The sequence below is a fragment of the Camarhynchus parvulus genome, chromosome 13 (assembly GCF_901933205.1).
Source record: "Camarhynchus parvulus chromosome 13, STF_HiC, whole genome shotgun sequence".
In the NCBI taxonomy this organism is placed as follows: Eukaryota; Metazoa; Chordata; class Aves; order Passeriformes; family Thraupidae; genus Camarhynchus; species Camarhynchus parvulus.
This window is the reverse complement of record NC_044583.1, coordinates 18308349-18324644: the sequence shown is the minus strand read 5'-3', so window position 1 is coordinate 18324644 and position 16296 is coordinate 18308349. Positions and strand designations below refer to the sequence as shown.

At 41.1% G+C, this 16296-nt stretch overlaps 1 protein-coding gene across 2 annotated transcripts in view; it reads right to left on the bottom strand.

Annotated features, from left to right (window-relative positions):
- The window catches only part of KDM3B (lysine demethylase 3B), a 48016-nt gene that overhangs the window by 14073 nt on the left and 17647 nt on the right, over window positions 1–16296 (bottom strand). For both annotated transcript variants that reach the window (XM_030957160.1, XM_030957161.1), the window contains 6 exons: window positions 15401–15553; window positions 14281–14388; window positions 9810–9937; window positions 8872–9151; window positions 7673–7929; window positions 3825–4091 (listed from right to left, as the gene is read on the bottom strand). In XM_030957160.1, the coding sequence (XP_030813020.1) occupies window positions 3825–4091; window positions 7673–7929; window positions 8872–9151; window positions 9810–9937; window positions 14281–14388; window positions 15401–15553 (1193 nt within the window). The remainder of the gene's footprint in view (window positions 1–3824; window positions 4092–7672; window positions 7930–8871; window positions 9152–9809; window positions 9938–14280; window positions 14389–15400; window positions 15554–16296) is intronic.

The window sequence follows — 16296 nt, the reverse complement described above, 5'->3', positions numbered from 1 at the left end:
CAGAAAGACATCTAGTCATGCTGATTTCCCAGAAACAGTGTGAGAGCTTTCTTCACAATGCTGTGATGCACACAGATCCTTACTTACATGCATATACTTGAGGTGGACATCTTTCATCCTTTGTTTCTTGAGTACGGGATTATCCCTGTTCACATCACCTCACACTGCTTTCTTGCCAAATCAATCAATTCCTTCCTTGATATCACTGGTCATACTCTCCATTCCTTGTTCCTGCTTATAGCTTTTCTCATAAGGTTTGCCTGTTGGCAAAGATCCTTTTTTTTTTTTTTTTGCTTAGATGGATCCTATCTCTTCCACACAACCCTCAATCCTCAAAGAAGTTCCCATGATCACAAAACCCTCTTGGTTAAAACTGGCTGTGCAAACCATGGTTGACATGCAGGATCTGTCCACTCCCCTACCCTTCACTGGCAGGAGTAAGAAAACCATGAGGGCTCCACGGCCTTGATTAACACTTCCAGAGCCATACAGCCACTTTTGATACTGTCCCGGTCTCCCCAGTAGAACTCTGAGTGCCAATATGGAAAAGCAGCAGAGGGCACGTGTTTGAGGGACAGATAAGCTTTGGTAGTCTTCCCACTATGTCCCAAATGTGACACCCTGACAAGCAGCAAACCTCCCTAAGATAACAAACCAAATACAGCAAACTCAAATCTGAATATACTCCCTCATCCCAGCAAAAATAGTAACATTAGGGCAATTAAAAAGTTTAAGCATATTCTACAACAAACACTAGGAATCACCTATGAGTAAAATAACTTTTCACAGTACCTTTCACAGGATGTGTAGAAAGCGTTGCCTGGCAGACTTTAAGCTGATAGCTAAACCAGCTGTCTTCAGTGTGGAAAAATAATGACATTTTGATCGCTGCTGTATTCACTTGACCATTTGTAAACAGCAATTAAAAGAAACCCCAAAACAACCAAACTGCTTAACTTAGTAGAACACTTCTGGCTATTAAGCAGCAAATTTGCGGTGGAAAAAAAAAAAATTCTCTCTAGTGAATAACACAGATAGGGCTCCTAGATAAAATGACAGTGGACTTGCCTGGTAGACATCTCCTGCCAAATCTGCTCTCAAACTACAGGGAGATAAAAATAACAAAAAAACCCAAAAAAACCCAAAACAAAACAAAAAGCCCCAGTACCGTACCGTATTTTCAGTGTCTCAAAAAAGAGAAATCCTAACATGGAAAGTCAGAAAAAGTCAGAAAATACCAGGTTGCTATAGGATGAGGATACTAACAGTATACCCAGATGAGTAAAAACCATTTTCAGGAGAAAAAAATGCTCTTTAAAAACAACTTCAAGAATTACTCTTACGGTCTCAGTGAATTCTGGGTTAAGACAAAGTTTAACTAGTTTCTGACAATTTCTAAGATGAAGGACTCAAAAAATGTTGCTCTTTTTGAGTGACACTGAAAGAGTGCCATTATTATCTAAGCGTTAAGGGAAAAGAATTTTCTTTTTTAACAATTTGGGATGCCATCATACCCAACATCTTCATATGGCACAGACCTAGTGTACAGTGTGCATTTATTGTGCTGGGGAGGGTAGCTAAGGGTTTTTTTCCAAATAACCTTTCCCAAAACACAAAACAGGAAGGGGATTTGGGGGATAGTGGTAGAATTAATGTTCTTTCACTTCACTTTTAAAAGTACAGCTGGGATTTACAGGAGGATGTAAGCCAAGGAAGTACAGCGACAGAGAACAGTTTCTTCAGAGAGTCTCTGCTTGAAGAAATTCTTTTTAAAATACCCTTGTTGAGACAGTAACACCTGCCTGGGTCACATGGTCTCTCTTATGCAGGAACAAGGGAGGTTGTTCAATTCCTTTTCTCATTTCAACGGGAAACTCCAATGACTGCAACACCACCTTGAGGATTGCTGAATGAGCAAAGGACTTGCCCAGTCTGTTCCTATTCAAGGGGTCCTCTGAATGATAAAATGGTCTGGAAGCATCAATAGCATACCTTGGGGGCAGGCTAAAATAGCAGGTCACAAAGTACCTGCTATTTTACAGGTCCACGAGCATGGCAATTGTAGCCAGAGCCTCAGGGTGTACACCAACTTGGATGGCACTGCACACTGCAAGCTACACATCGGACACAAGATTCATAATCACATCTCTAGACTCCCTAAGCAGTCTCTCAAGACTCATTGCCAGTCAAGAACCCCATGGTCACAAGCAGCATGTTGCACATGGTGATTAACCAGTCTCATTGGCAAAGAAACTGACAAGCACATTTTTTGTAGGCATTCCCATGATGTTTAGGATCCTCCTAGGAGAGGCAGTAGTATTTCCTGACAGAAAGTGTTGAGAAAATTATCAAAGTATGCTAACCAGAAACTAAGAAGCTCTTAGCAAAGAAAAGCAGATGATGGACACCACAGCACTGCAAAAGAATGATCTGAAATCTCTCATAAATCAGAAAAATATAACAGGATGAAAAATAAAATAAATTTAAAAAAAGAGATTCCTATGTACCCCAAAAAAGTCAGGACAGGAAGGCAACTGCACTCAGTGGGAAGCTGGCAGTGAAGTTTCTAGTCAGACAAGCGAGGGTGTGCTGCACAGTACCTTCCTCCCAACTATTAGGAGCTGGCCAGAGGAATCATGAACAGAAATGAGGCCTGTGGCACAACAGCCATCTTTGCAGTTCTCACAGCTATATGCTAGCTGTGCTTGTGCCCAGGCAACCCAGAGAATGTGCAGTTCCATGGGACTACATTTAAATGAAAAGTACTCTGCTTCTGTCAGGAGTAGACTCTGAGTGCCAAAAGAGGTATATGCAGCCTGTTCCTCCACCACACCTCAGCGTCTTGTGAAAAACCACAAATAACCATGGAATATGACTGCCAAGCGCATTAGCACTGTAACATAAACTATCCGACAACAAGCACTTCTCCAGAAAAGATGATGATGGACCTAACGGTCTAGCACTAATGGTCTCAATTCTGAGTAGTTAGTGAAGGTAACTGTGTCAGAGGCAGCTGCAGAACCAAGTGCCAAGAATACAGTTTGAACAGCAATGGCCATTATCCTCCTTTAGAGCTGTGGGTACGCTTCTCTGCAGCAGCAACTACTCATCCATTTTTTAAGATTCAGGTTGTCAGACCAGGCTGATCTTACTGTCCCTCTGGAGAAGTCTAAGCTGCAGCACTACAGACTGACATCTGAAAAAGTGGCTGCGCTGAGAGCAGGTCTAAGGTATAGTCTGTTGTCTGAAGGCCTAACTGCTTGATGGCACCTCAGACAATCCACGAGAGTGCTCCATGCATGAGTTGCTGAGTCCACAATAATACTTGGGTTCCCACTGGCTGTAGGGCTCAGGGTGAGACACTCTACCAAGTACATCCAAAATTCAGTAGATTATTGCATGCAGCCTTTTCACTCTTGTACACACTGTAGCTGGAAGGAAACGCATCTTTCCCTGAGGCTATAAAGCATCAAGTGTGGGGTAGATGCTAAGGTGCACTCAGAAAATCAGAGTGGATTCTCTACTGGGCTGTAGCAGAGCAGAGGACTTTCAGCCCAAAGCACACCACAACTAAAAGGGCTGTCACAGCAAACACTCATGATGGTAAGCTGAGAAAAGCTCAACATGCAAGAGGACATGGACCCAAATAAATATAGCATAAAGTGAACAGGGCTGCTGTGTCCCCTCTTTATAAAGATACAGTTAAAATACTCATTCACCATACCCATTCAGGAGCCAAAGTTTGAATAGACTGTTTTTACCAATGTACAGACTGCAATTTCAGGACACCAATAAGCAGGAAGGGTTGGATACTTATCACCCACCTGGCCTTGTTTCCAGCATTCCCTGAAGATCTTCCAGTTGTTTTTATTGCTGGGATCGTGAAGGCAAAGAAGTCTACCATCACACAGCCAAGAGTGGGAAGTGTGTGGATCCAGCACATTCAATCCCATTACCATTTCCTTCACCTCTTTCTGTGTGTCAGCTAAATTACTAGCTCGTTTTGCAGCATCAGACGTCTTCTTATTTTCCACCACAGAAGCAATGATATGGTCCAAGAAGTTTGGCAGGCTGGCTTTACCTTTGACCCCCTAGAAGACGTAAATCCAGAAGTAAGTTTAGTCTTGCAACAGTATAAGTATTAAGGTATATCTGCTCTCCTTCAGACTTTAGCACAGACACCTTGCTACCAGGAAAACATGCATCAGAAACAAACTGGCTCAGAGACAGACATGTATCCAACAAAACAGAACAGAAATGGCTATGGCTCTGTTTTACAATGGTAGAGGTTAAAATAACCAGTTAAAGGCTACCTATAAAAATATTATGCAGACATAAAATAGAAAACTTTAATGATCTAAATTCAGCTACCTTGATTGTAAAAATAGTTCATAGTTTTCCCAACTTCATTAATATCTCAACTCCATTTCCCCATTTTCCTCATCCCATTACTAAGGAAGTGAATTCAACCTTGGGACACATAAGCTGTTCACATATGCGAACACTAAGTAAACACGGACAGAGAAAGGAGAAAGTGCTTCCTGTATGTTAGTGGAACCACCAGTAGAGAGACTCTCTGGTTCTGGTAGCCATGCTCCTCAAGGGACATTTAAAACTCAAGGGGTGTTTAAAATTCATTATCAACACAATATTAAAATTTCGCTTTAACTTAAAAAAATAAAAACCCTGCCTATAGGCCTTGCTTATAGCAAAATACTTAAGACACTAAGTAAATTTCATATATTCAACAGAAGATAAACACTTATTGGACCTTGTTTCACACATTTGTGGGAGGAGGCAGAGCAGTGAAAGATCTCTGGTAGAAAAAACCTTCTCATGCAAGTGAAAAACAAAACAAACATAGCAAACCAATCAACACCACTCTCTCCTCCCTCCCAAAAAGTCCCATTATCTTAAAAACTAAAGTTCAATAGATGAATTCACCATATATAGAGCGATCAATCTAAAACATAACATTATTCATTACTGAATATATTAATTCAGTAAAAAATACTTATGGAATTGTAGAAGAGTCTCAGTCCAACAGAAGTTCTAGAGATCATCTGGTGTAAATTTCTGTTGAAATTAGGTTCTGTTCCCCTGGGCTGGGTCATGACAACTTTAACTTCACAGGAAAGGAGATTAATTCACTTCTTAGGGCAGCCTATTCCACTCTTTGAGTGTAAAGGGAGAATTTTTCCTTAGACCCACATAGAATTTCTCCTAAAAGAAACTTGTATTGCCCCTTGCCCTGTTAACCATGCATCTTTATGAAATGAGTACCTCCATATTCCCTACAAGCATCTTTTAGAAATTATAAGATTGATCAGATCCCCAAAGCATTCTCTTCTCTAGGATGAAGAGAACCATTTTCTAGAACCTTTCTGAATGCGTCAAGCTCTCCAATGCTTTAATCATTCTTTATGGCCCTTCACTGGATCCCACGCAATTTTTCACTGTCATTCTTCACCCGGGGAAACCAAAACTGGAAAGTGTTCCAGGTGTAACCTGACAGGAGCTGAATGAAATAATCACATTCCTTGATGTGCTTCAGCTGTATGCTTCCTGATACAGCCCAGGACTGTTTACCTTTGCAGCTGCAGGTGTGCAGTGCTGGCCCAGGTGCAGCTTGTTGTCCTCCAGGACCCTGGGCTCCTTTAACAGGCACTACCTCACTGCTAGTCTGATTCCACTCTCTAGTGCTGCCTGGAATTATGTTAGTTTTCTACAGCCCATCTTACCCAAATAAGACTAGATCGTAACATCATCCACTTTGGATGGTCTTAAAAATGTACCATTACTCTGACTCGCTAGAGGCTATAAGATAGATAATATGCAGCTTAATTATTAAAGATAATGCTTATTATTTTTCACAACAGACTATCAATGCTCCAGAAAGATCAAGATGATTCTCTCCATGAGCAGCAGTCTTGCTTCTCTCAATTTGAGTAACACACATGTTTCTCAGGTTTGCTTTGTTCATTCTATATGAAGCATCCAGACATTCAGGTCAGGAGATGGACCAGAGGTCTCCATAAGTTCTTTAAATCTAAATTACTCAGTGAAGATCAGAAGCCAGGAAAGTGAAAAAACACATTACACAATACATCTGATTAGATGTGGTGAGACAATGCATAGAGTTGCCAGGACAGGGATACAAGTTCAGACAGGCTATCTCAAGCCTTGAAGGAATAAGTTGCTTTAAAACAAGTGACCACAATTTCTTTGCCTGTACTCAGTGATGAGAGGCAGAAGTATTCTTGGATTCACTTTGCTGCAGCAGCATCATATTTTCACGTACAGTTCCCTCTCCCAAAACCAACCAAGATGAACTATTATCGAGGTGCTGGCCAGCCGGCCTGCCTGTCAGAGAGTTAAAAAAAAAATCCACTATGAGACAAGCCATTTCATCTTCCTTCTTACTCTATCTGCCTAAGCTTTTGGAGAAAGTATGCACCAAAAAGAGCTAAGTGTTGATAAATCCCACAGAATTTATCCTTCTCCTCAAACGAAATGCTTCTAACCACTCCAAATAGCATTGGTATGTTCAGGGTTTTTTTCAAAGTTATTTCTTCCAAAATAGATTAAAGTATCCTCATTCCAGAAAAGGCATTCAGAAATAGCAACTACACCTTAAACTCACAGAATCACAGAACCATAGAATATGCTAAGTTGGAAGCGACCCATCACAATCATAGAGTCCAACTCCTGGCCCTCCATAGGACACGCTAAGAATCCCACCCTGGGCCTGAGCATGTTGTCCAAATGTGGCTATTCAGCTGTCTGCTGGACATTTTGTCCAGAAGGATATTTAGAGAGACATCATCAAAAATTTACTTCCAGAAAGATGACATCTACTGGCTTTCCCTGATGAATGAGGTGGTGCCATCATAGAAGGAAATCACATTCAACAAGTAGGACTTTCCGCCCACACTGCTGGCAGTGACCAATGACTGCATTGCATTCCAGATGTTTTCAAATACTTCCCAGAATAATATTTTCCATTATTTTACTGGACACTTAAGTGAGACTGACACGCCTGTGGTTTCCGTGGTACTGCTTTTTGCCCGTTTAGGAAATCAGGACAACATTTGCCAGCTTCCAGTCAGCTGGGACCACTCCAGACTCCCAAGACCACAAGAAACTCATTGAGAGAGGCTTTGTGATGACATCAGCAGCTCTCTGAAGATTCTTGGATTAATCCCATCAGGCCCCATAGATTTGTAGTGATGCAGGTGGAGCAGCAGATCCTGGCCAAGTATATTCTAGCTCAAATGCCTTTCAAGTATACATAAGTTTAAGGAACTGGTTTACTCTGAAGTTTTTGTCTTTTTTTCTGTGGTATGCTCTTACAATATTTTTAAAGATGTGAAATTTAATGTGAACTTTGCAGGGATTCTGATTATCAAGTTATAGGCTGTATTTAAACAAAAACAAGTTATAGACTGTATTTAACCCACTTTCTTGGTCTCTTGAAGAGAATAGCCTCCTCTCAGCAGTAGTACACTAAAACTAAAAATTAGCATGAAAATTCTCTACAAATTTGTGGGGTGGTGAGTTTTGGTGAGGCATTACATTTGTTTCAACATTCAAGAGTAGAATACTATAAAAGCATTTAGATGAAAATCCTTCCCTAGAACAGATATCATTGAAGGAATACAAAATTATTTACCGTAGAAGCTGCAGAAAAGACTGGAGGAAAGGGGATTCCTGTGTCTGATGGGACCTGAGGAAGCTTTCCTGGCCCTGTGTGTAGCAGATCTCTGAGGCTGGAGCCTTCAGCTTTGTTGCTAGATGTCACTGGGCCCAACAAGAGGCTATTAAACAGCTTTGGGGTTAGCGGGGAAACCTTTGTACTGGAGTTGAAGGAATCTAATCCAAAGGGTGAATGGGATTCTTTATTAAGCACTGATCTCAGTGATCCTGATTCTGCAAGATAAATATAAACATTACAGGGAGGGGAGAGAAAAAAATCCCCAAGAGGCAAAGTTAAAACGATCACAAAGTTTTCTGAAATTATTTCCTCTTGCATTAAATAGGATATTAACAGAATCTTGTGGTAGCAATAAATTACCACTGTAACAGTGAATGAGGCACCTCAATGAGCATCAAAGATACTTCACATAGATTTTGCCCTTCATATGCTGCTATGGTTTTGAACAGCACAATAGATCTGATCAAAGATCTGACACATGTAAACACAACTTTTTAATGGATTCAGTGAAAAAAACATTTCTCTGACTTTCTGAATTAATGTTTTGATTTTAAATATTTCAGATTTTAATGGTAGACAAAATATTACAGTGACCTGCAAAACTTGCAAGTGATTCATCAACATTTAACATCAATATGTAAAGTAGTCCCTTCTAGACATATGGACAGGAATAAATCCTGCGTTAGTCACATTACCTCTGACTTCTAGGAAGTGTATACATTCCAACTACTGAGTATTAGAGATGCTCTAAGCTTTCATCTAACTCTCCAACTGGACTCTAGTCTCAGTTCCTTGGAAGTACATTCTTCACATAGCACACAAAAGAGCTGTATTTACTTCAACAGTTATAAAGTGACAAAGCCGCATCTGAAATAAATTACTATCATTTTACATCAGGATATCAGCTTCTGAGAAAATAAATACACAACCTGGCACAGAAATAAACTGTGAGACAGTACTGTCTGCAGTTGTATCATCTTTCCAGTTTTGCACTTTTCTAAGCCTGTAGAACAAAACTGGTTCTAAGACGCAAAGGAAGAAAACTTACCTTTTTCTTTTCTGTTTAGGGCTAGACACTCTCACAAAGTATAGCAATCAAACAGTATGTTATCATTTATCTTTTAATTGCAACCCCAGAGGGCATTTCTTCTGCTCACCTTTTGTTTCCTCTTTCGCTTTTTGCGTTGCTAAATCTGCAAGCCAGTGTAAAGCTGACGATGGAGCTGCTTCTGGACAAAGTGGTCTGTTAGTCTTTACTTCCCCAGTGTTATTGGTTGGTAATGTCTCTGCTTTTGCAGTTTCTTCTATCCTACTGTCAGTTGCTTCAGATTTTGGTACAGTGTCCATTTCTACTTGCCCCACTCCTGCTGTCCCTGCTCCAGTGGAAAAGGCATTCTCATTTCCAGAGACTGATGCACTAGGATTTACAGTTGGAAGCTAAAACAAAAAATATAAAAAAACTGCTAAATGTTGAATAAAGGGAAGAGTTCAACTTGGAGACATTTTCAATATCCAATGCATCTGATTTTGTCAGTTGTTTTTCTTTTTCCATTTGCTATAAGCTCACAGTAAAATTCATTTATGCTTAGCAGAATACAGGAGCTTCTTTATCTGCGTGTATTCACCTTTGCACTGTGATGTGAATTCTTACCATGTCATCTTTTAGACATCTTTTAACATAAGCCCAATCTTTTTGATTTCCTTCCTTTTCTTTCTGTTTTTTTTTAATTACAGGAGGATTTTTTGTGCTGATAGTTACAAAACTGCTCTACATTCCTTCAGGAAGCACAACAAAATAAAAACACATGTTGCAAGCTACTCATAGTGGTTTGTTTTAAAATACAGCATCAATATTAATGACTTCCTCCCCAATTTCTACATAAGAGTATTAGCCCAAATAATATCTTGCTTGGTAGATAACAGATGCAATTCGTGTCCCTAAAAAGCGACCCAGAAGACTTTTGCTACCCTCAGAGTACATATGGAGAAAGCAAAATTCCTGTTTCACAACAGATTAGCTTAACGGATCTAACATCCTAATAGATCTTTAAAATGTAAATGTCGAACAAGGTAATTTCAGCTTCAAATTACATACCTGTGATATTCCATTAGTGACAGCTGGTCTCAACACTGATTTGTTCTGTCTGTTAATACACGGACAATTGGCCTTAATACCCCATTTGCCTCGTGCTGCATGAACCATGTCTCCAATATTGTAAAGTGCTGTAAATGAAGTTAGATCTTGAATATCACATGCAAAGAAATCTAAAAAAAGGCCAAAACTATATCTTCAAAGAAGTGGGTTTTTTTTAGTATTACCGCAAAGTATCTTTAAGGTCACATGCTATATAACAAGACATTGTCCCTGATCAGTAGAGTGTGGCGAACAGCGCTAACACTGCCTTCACAATGTCACTGAGAGGCTGTCGAACCTGGCAAATCCTACGGATAATCATCTGCTTCTACTATTCCATGTAGGGTCCAATGATACTGCAATGAGGTGACTTTACACCACCACAAGAAGCTATATAACCCTTGAAGCAATGCTGAAAGGATCTGGAACACAGGTATTCACCTCTGTCCTCCTGGTACACAGACAGATGTAATGAATTGACCAAATGAATACCTGGCGGCGTGGCCAGTGCCATATTCAACAGTTTTGCCTTCTGTGACCACAAATCTACTTCTGAGAAGTCAGGTCTCTTGGGAGCAGATGGGATTCACCTGCCCAAGCAGAGCAAGAAAGCCTCTGCCAACAAGTTGACCAGACTTTTATGGAGAACTTTAAAACTAGATTTAGTGGGGAAAGGGGATGCAGATTTGAGCAACAGGTAAAAGCCAGGGGTTACCAACATATTAGGAAGCAAAAGGGAAACACCTGTGAAATAACTCAAAGGAATTTGGGTATGTTCCTATCAAGAGGGTTACGGCTGATAGCCCAGCTGGAGGGCCTCTTCATACTAATGCATGCAGATCAGGTGATGAGCAGGAGGAGACAGAAGTCATTGTGCAACTAGAAAGCGACAATCTAATCTTTATCACTAAAGCATGATACAATTAATTGTGGAACTGGTGAACTGTGGGGAGGTGCTCTCCGTGTAGAATAACATACTGACCACAGAGAACTATCCTTGAAAAACAGTGATGAACACATCAAGAATTTATGGGCAAAAATGAGGGACGAAGCCAACAAAGAAAACCTCACTGCTGGGGTTTACTCAAGTCCACTCAGCCAAAGGGAGCCTGTTGAAAAAGTGTTCTTATTTCAACTAAAGGAAGCATCATGCTCACATAATGATTAGGGAAATTCAATCACCTTGATGTCCGCTGGAAAAGCAACATAGCAAGCTGCAAGCAATCAAGGATAATTCTGGAGTGTTTCGAGGGTAACTTAATCCATGACATAGAGACCAACCACAAAAGAAGCGTTACTGGACCCGTCTTATACCAACATGAAAGAACTAATCAGACATGTCAAGACTGGTGGCACCCTGGGCTGCAGTGATCAGGTCCTGGTGGAATTCACAACCTTGAGGAGTGTAGGCCAGATCAAGAGTAGACTCAGAAGACTGAATTTCAGGAGAGCAGACTTTCACCTGCTTAAGGAATTAGTGTATGGGATGCTCTGGAAAACTGCCCTCAGGGACAAAGGAACAGAACAGAGTTCACAGTTCTTTAAAAACATTTTTCTTGGAGTGCAAGCGCTGCCAATTCCCCCATGTAAAAAATAAAATAAGGAAGGCAAGGGAAGAACATGGGTCAAGGAGGACGTCCTGATCAAACTAAAATCTAAGAATGAAATGCAGAGGCAGTAGAACCAGGACACATAATCCTGGATGCTGCCTGGATGTGCAGAGATGGCATCAGGAAACCTAACACACACAAAGACGAAAATGGGTTTGACAAGGGATGAAGAGAATAATAAGGGTTTCAACAGTTATCCTAGCCAGAAAAAGAAGATTAAAGAAAATGTATACAACACACACTATCTACACTAAATAAGATCTCCAAGCAAGTGACAGCTGACATACTCAACATTTTTATTTCCCATCAGTTTTCAGTTTTAGTCCCTTTTCTCACCTCTCTTGAGACCCTGAACCTCAAAGGAGAAACTGGGGGAATAAAGTTCCTCCTCTCATTGGAGAACCATACAGAATCTCAAGCAGGGAGAGGACCATGAGGATCACTAAGAACAACTCCCTGCTCCTCACAGGAGCACCTAACACTAAACCATACAACTAAGAGCATCAGCCAGACACTCCTTGAACCTGACAGGCTTAGTGCCCTGACCACTTCCCTGTAAAGTCTGTTTCAGTGCCCAACCACATACTCAGTGAAGCAGAGTCTGAACCTCCCCTGATGCAGCTTCATTCCATTTCCTTGTGTCCTACTGCTGATCACCAGAGAGAGCAGATCAGCACCTCCCCATCTGCTGACCCCTTTGAGGAAGCTGTAGACTGTGATGGGGTCACCCCTCGGCCTTCTCTTCTCCAAGCTAAACAGGTGACCTCAGTTGCTCCTCCTAAGCCTTGTTCCTTGACACCTTTCCCCATCTTGGTCACCCTGCTCTGGACACACTCTCACAGCTTGGTATCCTTCTTGTACTGAGATGCCCAAAACTGCAGACAGTATTTGAGGTGGGGCTGCACCTGAGGAACTGGAACATATAAAAGTCCATGAAACCTGGTAAGATGCATCCCAGGGTCCTGAGGGATTGGGCTGATGTAGTTGCCAAGTCACTCTCCATCATACTTGGAAAGTCCTGGCAGTCCGATGAAGTCCCTAGGGACTGGGAACAGGGAAACATTATGCCCATTTTTCAAATGGTCCAAAATGAGGACCCTGAGAATTATTGACCTGTCAGCCTCACCACAGTAACCAGGTGAGGTCATGTAGCAGATTCTCCTAGAAGACATGTCAAAACATACAGAAGTCAGAGGAGATTAGAGACAGCCAGCACAGCTTCACCAAGGGCAAATCACACTTGACTAATCTAGTGGCTTTCTTCAATGGAGTGATTGCATCATTAAACAACGAAAGACAAATAGCTGCAATCTACCGATACTTCTGCAAGGCCTTCAATATAGTACCTCACAACATTCTTGTCACTAAATTGGAGAGATACATTTTAATGAATGGACTATTCTGTGGGTAAGGAAGTGGCTGGATGATCACATCCAAAGGTTATCATAAATGTCTCCATGCCCAAATGGAGAACAGTAACAGGAGGTGCCCCTCAAAGGTCCTTACTGGGACCATTACTACTTTGCGTCTTCACCAACAACATCGACAGTGAGATTGAACATGGCCTCAACAAACTTGTGGATGACACCAAGCTAAGGTGCGCAACTGATTCCACCACGTCCTTGACAAGCCTAAGGAGTGGACCCACCCAAGCCTCATTAAGCGCAACAACTCCAAGTGCCAGGTCTCACATCTGGTTTGGGGCAACCCTCAATATCAGTACAGAGCGGGGGAGTGAAATGGATTGAGAGTAGCCCTGCAGCAAAGGACTTGGACACATGGCTAGATGGAAAACTAGACATGACTCGGAAAAATGCACTTGCAGCCCAGAAAGCCATCCTGCAGCCTGGGCTACATAAAAAGAAGCATGGCCAGCAGGCTGGGAGGCCATTCTTCCCCTCTATCCCAGCCCACCTCCCCACCCGGAGTTCAGCGTTCCAACTTTGGGGTGCCCAGTACGTGACAGACATGGGCCTCTTCAAGCAGGTTCAGATGAGGCCATGAAAATTACAAGAGGGCTAGAACTCCTCTCCTATGAAGAAAGGCCAAGACAGTTGATGTGGTTTGGCCTGGAGAAGAGAACGCTCTGTGGAGACTTTGTCATGCCTTTTCAACACATCAGGGGGGATGATAAGCACTGAGACTTTTTTTTCAGGGTCTCTAGGGACAGGATATGGAACAACATTTTTAAATCGAAAGAGGGTATGTTTAGATTGACTATTAGGAAAAAATTATTCCCTGTGAAGGTGGTGATGCACTGGCATAGATTGTCCAGAGAAGCTGTGCTTGCCCTATGCCTTCAAGTGTTCAAGGCCAGGTTGAATGGTGTTTGCAGCAACCTGGTCTAGTGGAAGGTAGTCCCTGCCTGTGGCATGGGGGTGGAAGCTAAATGATTTTTTTAAGGTCCCTTCAAACCCAAACCATGTTATGATTCTGTGATTTTTAGGACCAGTTATGTAAATAATCAGCATGGACCATTTAGTTTCCCTCCCCGTCCCCAGAGAAGAAGAAAAAAAAACCAAACCATCCCCAAAAAACTCTTTCTTGCTATTTAAACAAATTTACTTAAAATACGACTAAAAAACAGCTGACCACAACAAGTCACAGCTAATACTAGAAGGATGCACACTTCAAATCCACAGCTTGATCTTACTTGTGTTACCTTCCCTTCAACCCTTCTGCTGTAGCAAGTGGAATTTTCCTCTAAATCCATGCTAGAAGAGGTATCAGCTACAACATCACCTATCCTTATGTTTTTTCCATTTCCCTGCTCAGAATTAGTACAAAATTTGCTATTTTTCCTTTCGTGTTTCAAGCATTACCTGTACCAGGGATGATCTGTGTTGGCATGAGATTCTCTGGTTCATGAGACTGACCCTTTGCACACTTCAGCCATGAGAAAACTTCTTCATCACCAATCTCCTCTGTATCTGGAATAAAGAAAAAAAAAATTTTTGTACTAAAGCTTTACAATGCAGGATATTTGTGCACTACTATTGTTTATTTAGATTATTTGCAGTGCAGGAAATTAACGTGATGATCTCAGAAATATACTATAAATACAGACCATTAGGACTGGATATACAGCAACTTCTGCCTCCTCAAATTATACAGCTACCACAGTAATTTCCCCTCAGTCATCTATAGCAGCTTGTTTTCAACCACCTAAAAATCTTGGCTTCTAACCTCAATTTTTAAAATATGATACTCTTGTTCTCATTATACTTTTCTAAGTTATCATAATAAATACACAGTAGTATTCACACTTATTAACATCCAGTATTTTATACATCTGCTGTATATAATAATGTAATTGTCACTAATTAATCTCACTGGGATTACCATTTGTTTGCATCCATGCTACCAAAGTGGTCTCGGTACAGTAGAGTGCACCTAAAAACCTAGCCAGGTATGTACTTTCTCATGCCTCTGCTTCTTAAAATTGAACTTACTGAACTTCTTCCTGAATTAGAAGTCCTGGTGTGTCACTGAATAAAAAACAAACAAACAAACAAACAACAAAAAAAAAAAACCAAAAAAAAACCCCAAACCTTCCCATCTAACTCCATATCAAAGACATTTCTCTGCAGTGTCTGCTTACTAGCTCCCCATACAACAGTTCTGAACTGTTAAGATAGTACATAATTTTTCTTTTATACGAACTGTACAGCCTGAGACAGTCAACTGTCTCAGTAGACACTCTATGCTTGTGCCTGCTGATGCTGTGATTTTAATAATCCCATCCTATGCAAATAGATGAAACACAGGTACATAAAGAAATGAAGAATGTAACAGCAGCATGTAAGACAAGTTCCAAACATGCAGCTTTCCAAGCTGATACTCGGTAACTCTCCCACAAAACCTTCTACAACTTTCCAGAAACTATTCCCTGACTATACTCAGCTCAAAGATGACAGTGAGAGAAAAATGCCCAGTACTCACCACTACGTGGACGATTCTTCCTCAGCCGGTAACAGTCCAGACAGACGCCAAAACCACATTTCCGACAAACCCAATGAATATTGAAGAGTGTTGTCTCACATACATCACACATCTCCCTCACACCACGTACTGCTCGCTTCCATGCCACCTTCTCTATAGAAAGAAGGCATACTACGAATTATTGCTTTGACATTTTGCATTTCTCCCACCTAATCTGAGAGTATCACAGCAACATTGATAAATTCATAGCAACATGACCTGAAGGCAGAGTACAGAAACACATGCTTTTTACATTCATAGCCCCATTCTTTGAGTTGCTAGTCCAGTGACATTATTAAAATTCCCATTTCTAAAAATGGGTAAGGTCAGGTATCAAAATGCACACTACAAGGAAATGCAGCACCTTACAGTGTTCTGCAATAACTGAATTTAATGGAGCACTAATGGAACTTACAGCAAAAATCACAAATCTTCTGCTAGTTTTATGAACAAGTGATATCAATACATAAAACCATAAAGAATGTGTATTTAGTTTTAGTAATCAGATCTCTGTCAACTATTTAGATTCAAAACCAACATATTTGCCAAGGAAGGAGTTCTCCAAATGGCTGCCCTTGCACGTTCCAGAAACTAACAGGAAAAAATTAGTCAGTTATCCCCATGTGATAAGCTAAACTGGCTACCCTCCCCTTCCCCCCCCCAAACCCTTTCCCCCTGAAATGGAAAGCTGTCAAACAGATGATCAGCTAAGTCCTTGTGGGATGAACTAAGGTACTGCTCCCTCCCTAGAAAACCCTGAACTTTTACATGAGGTCCCTGGAGCATGAAAGGATATGAAAACATCAGAAAATCTGTTCATTAAAGCATAGCTGGTCAGTGTGGTAGGTGCTTGGGCT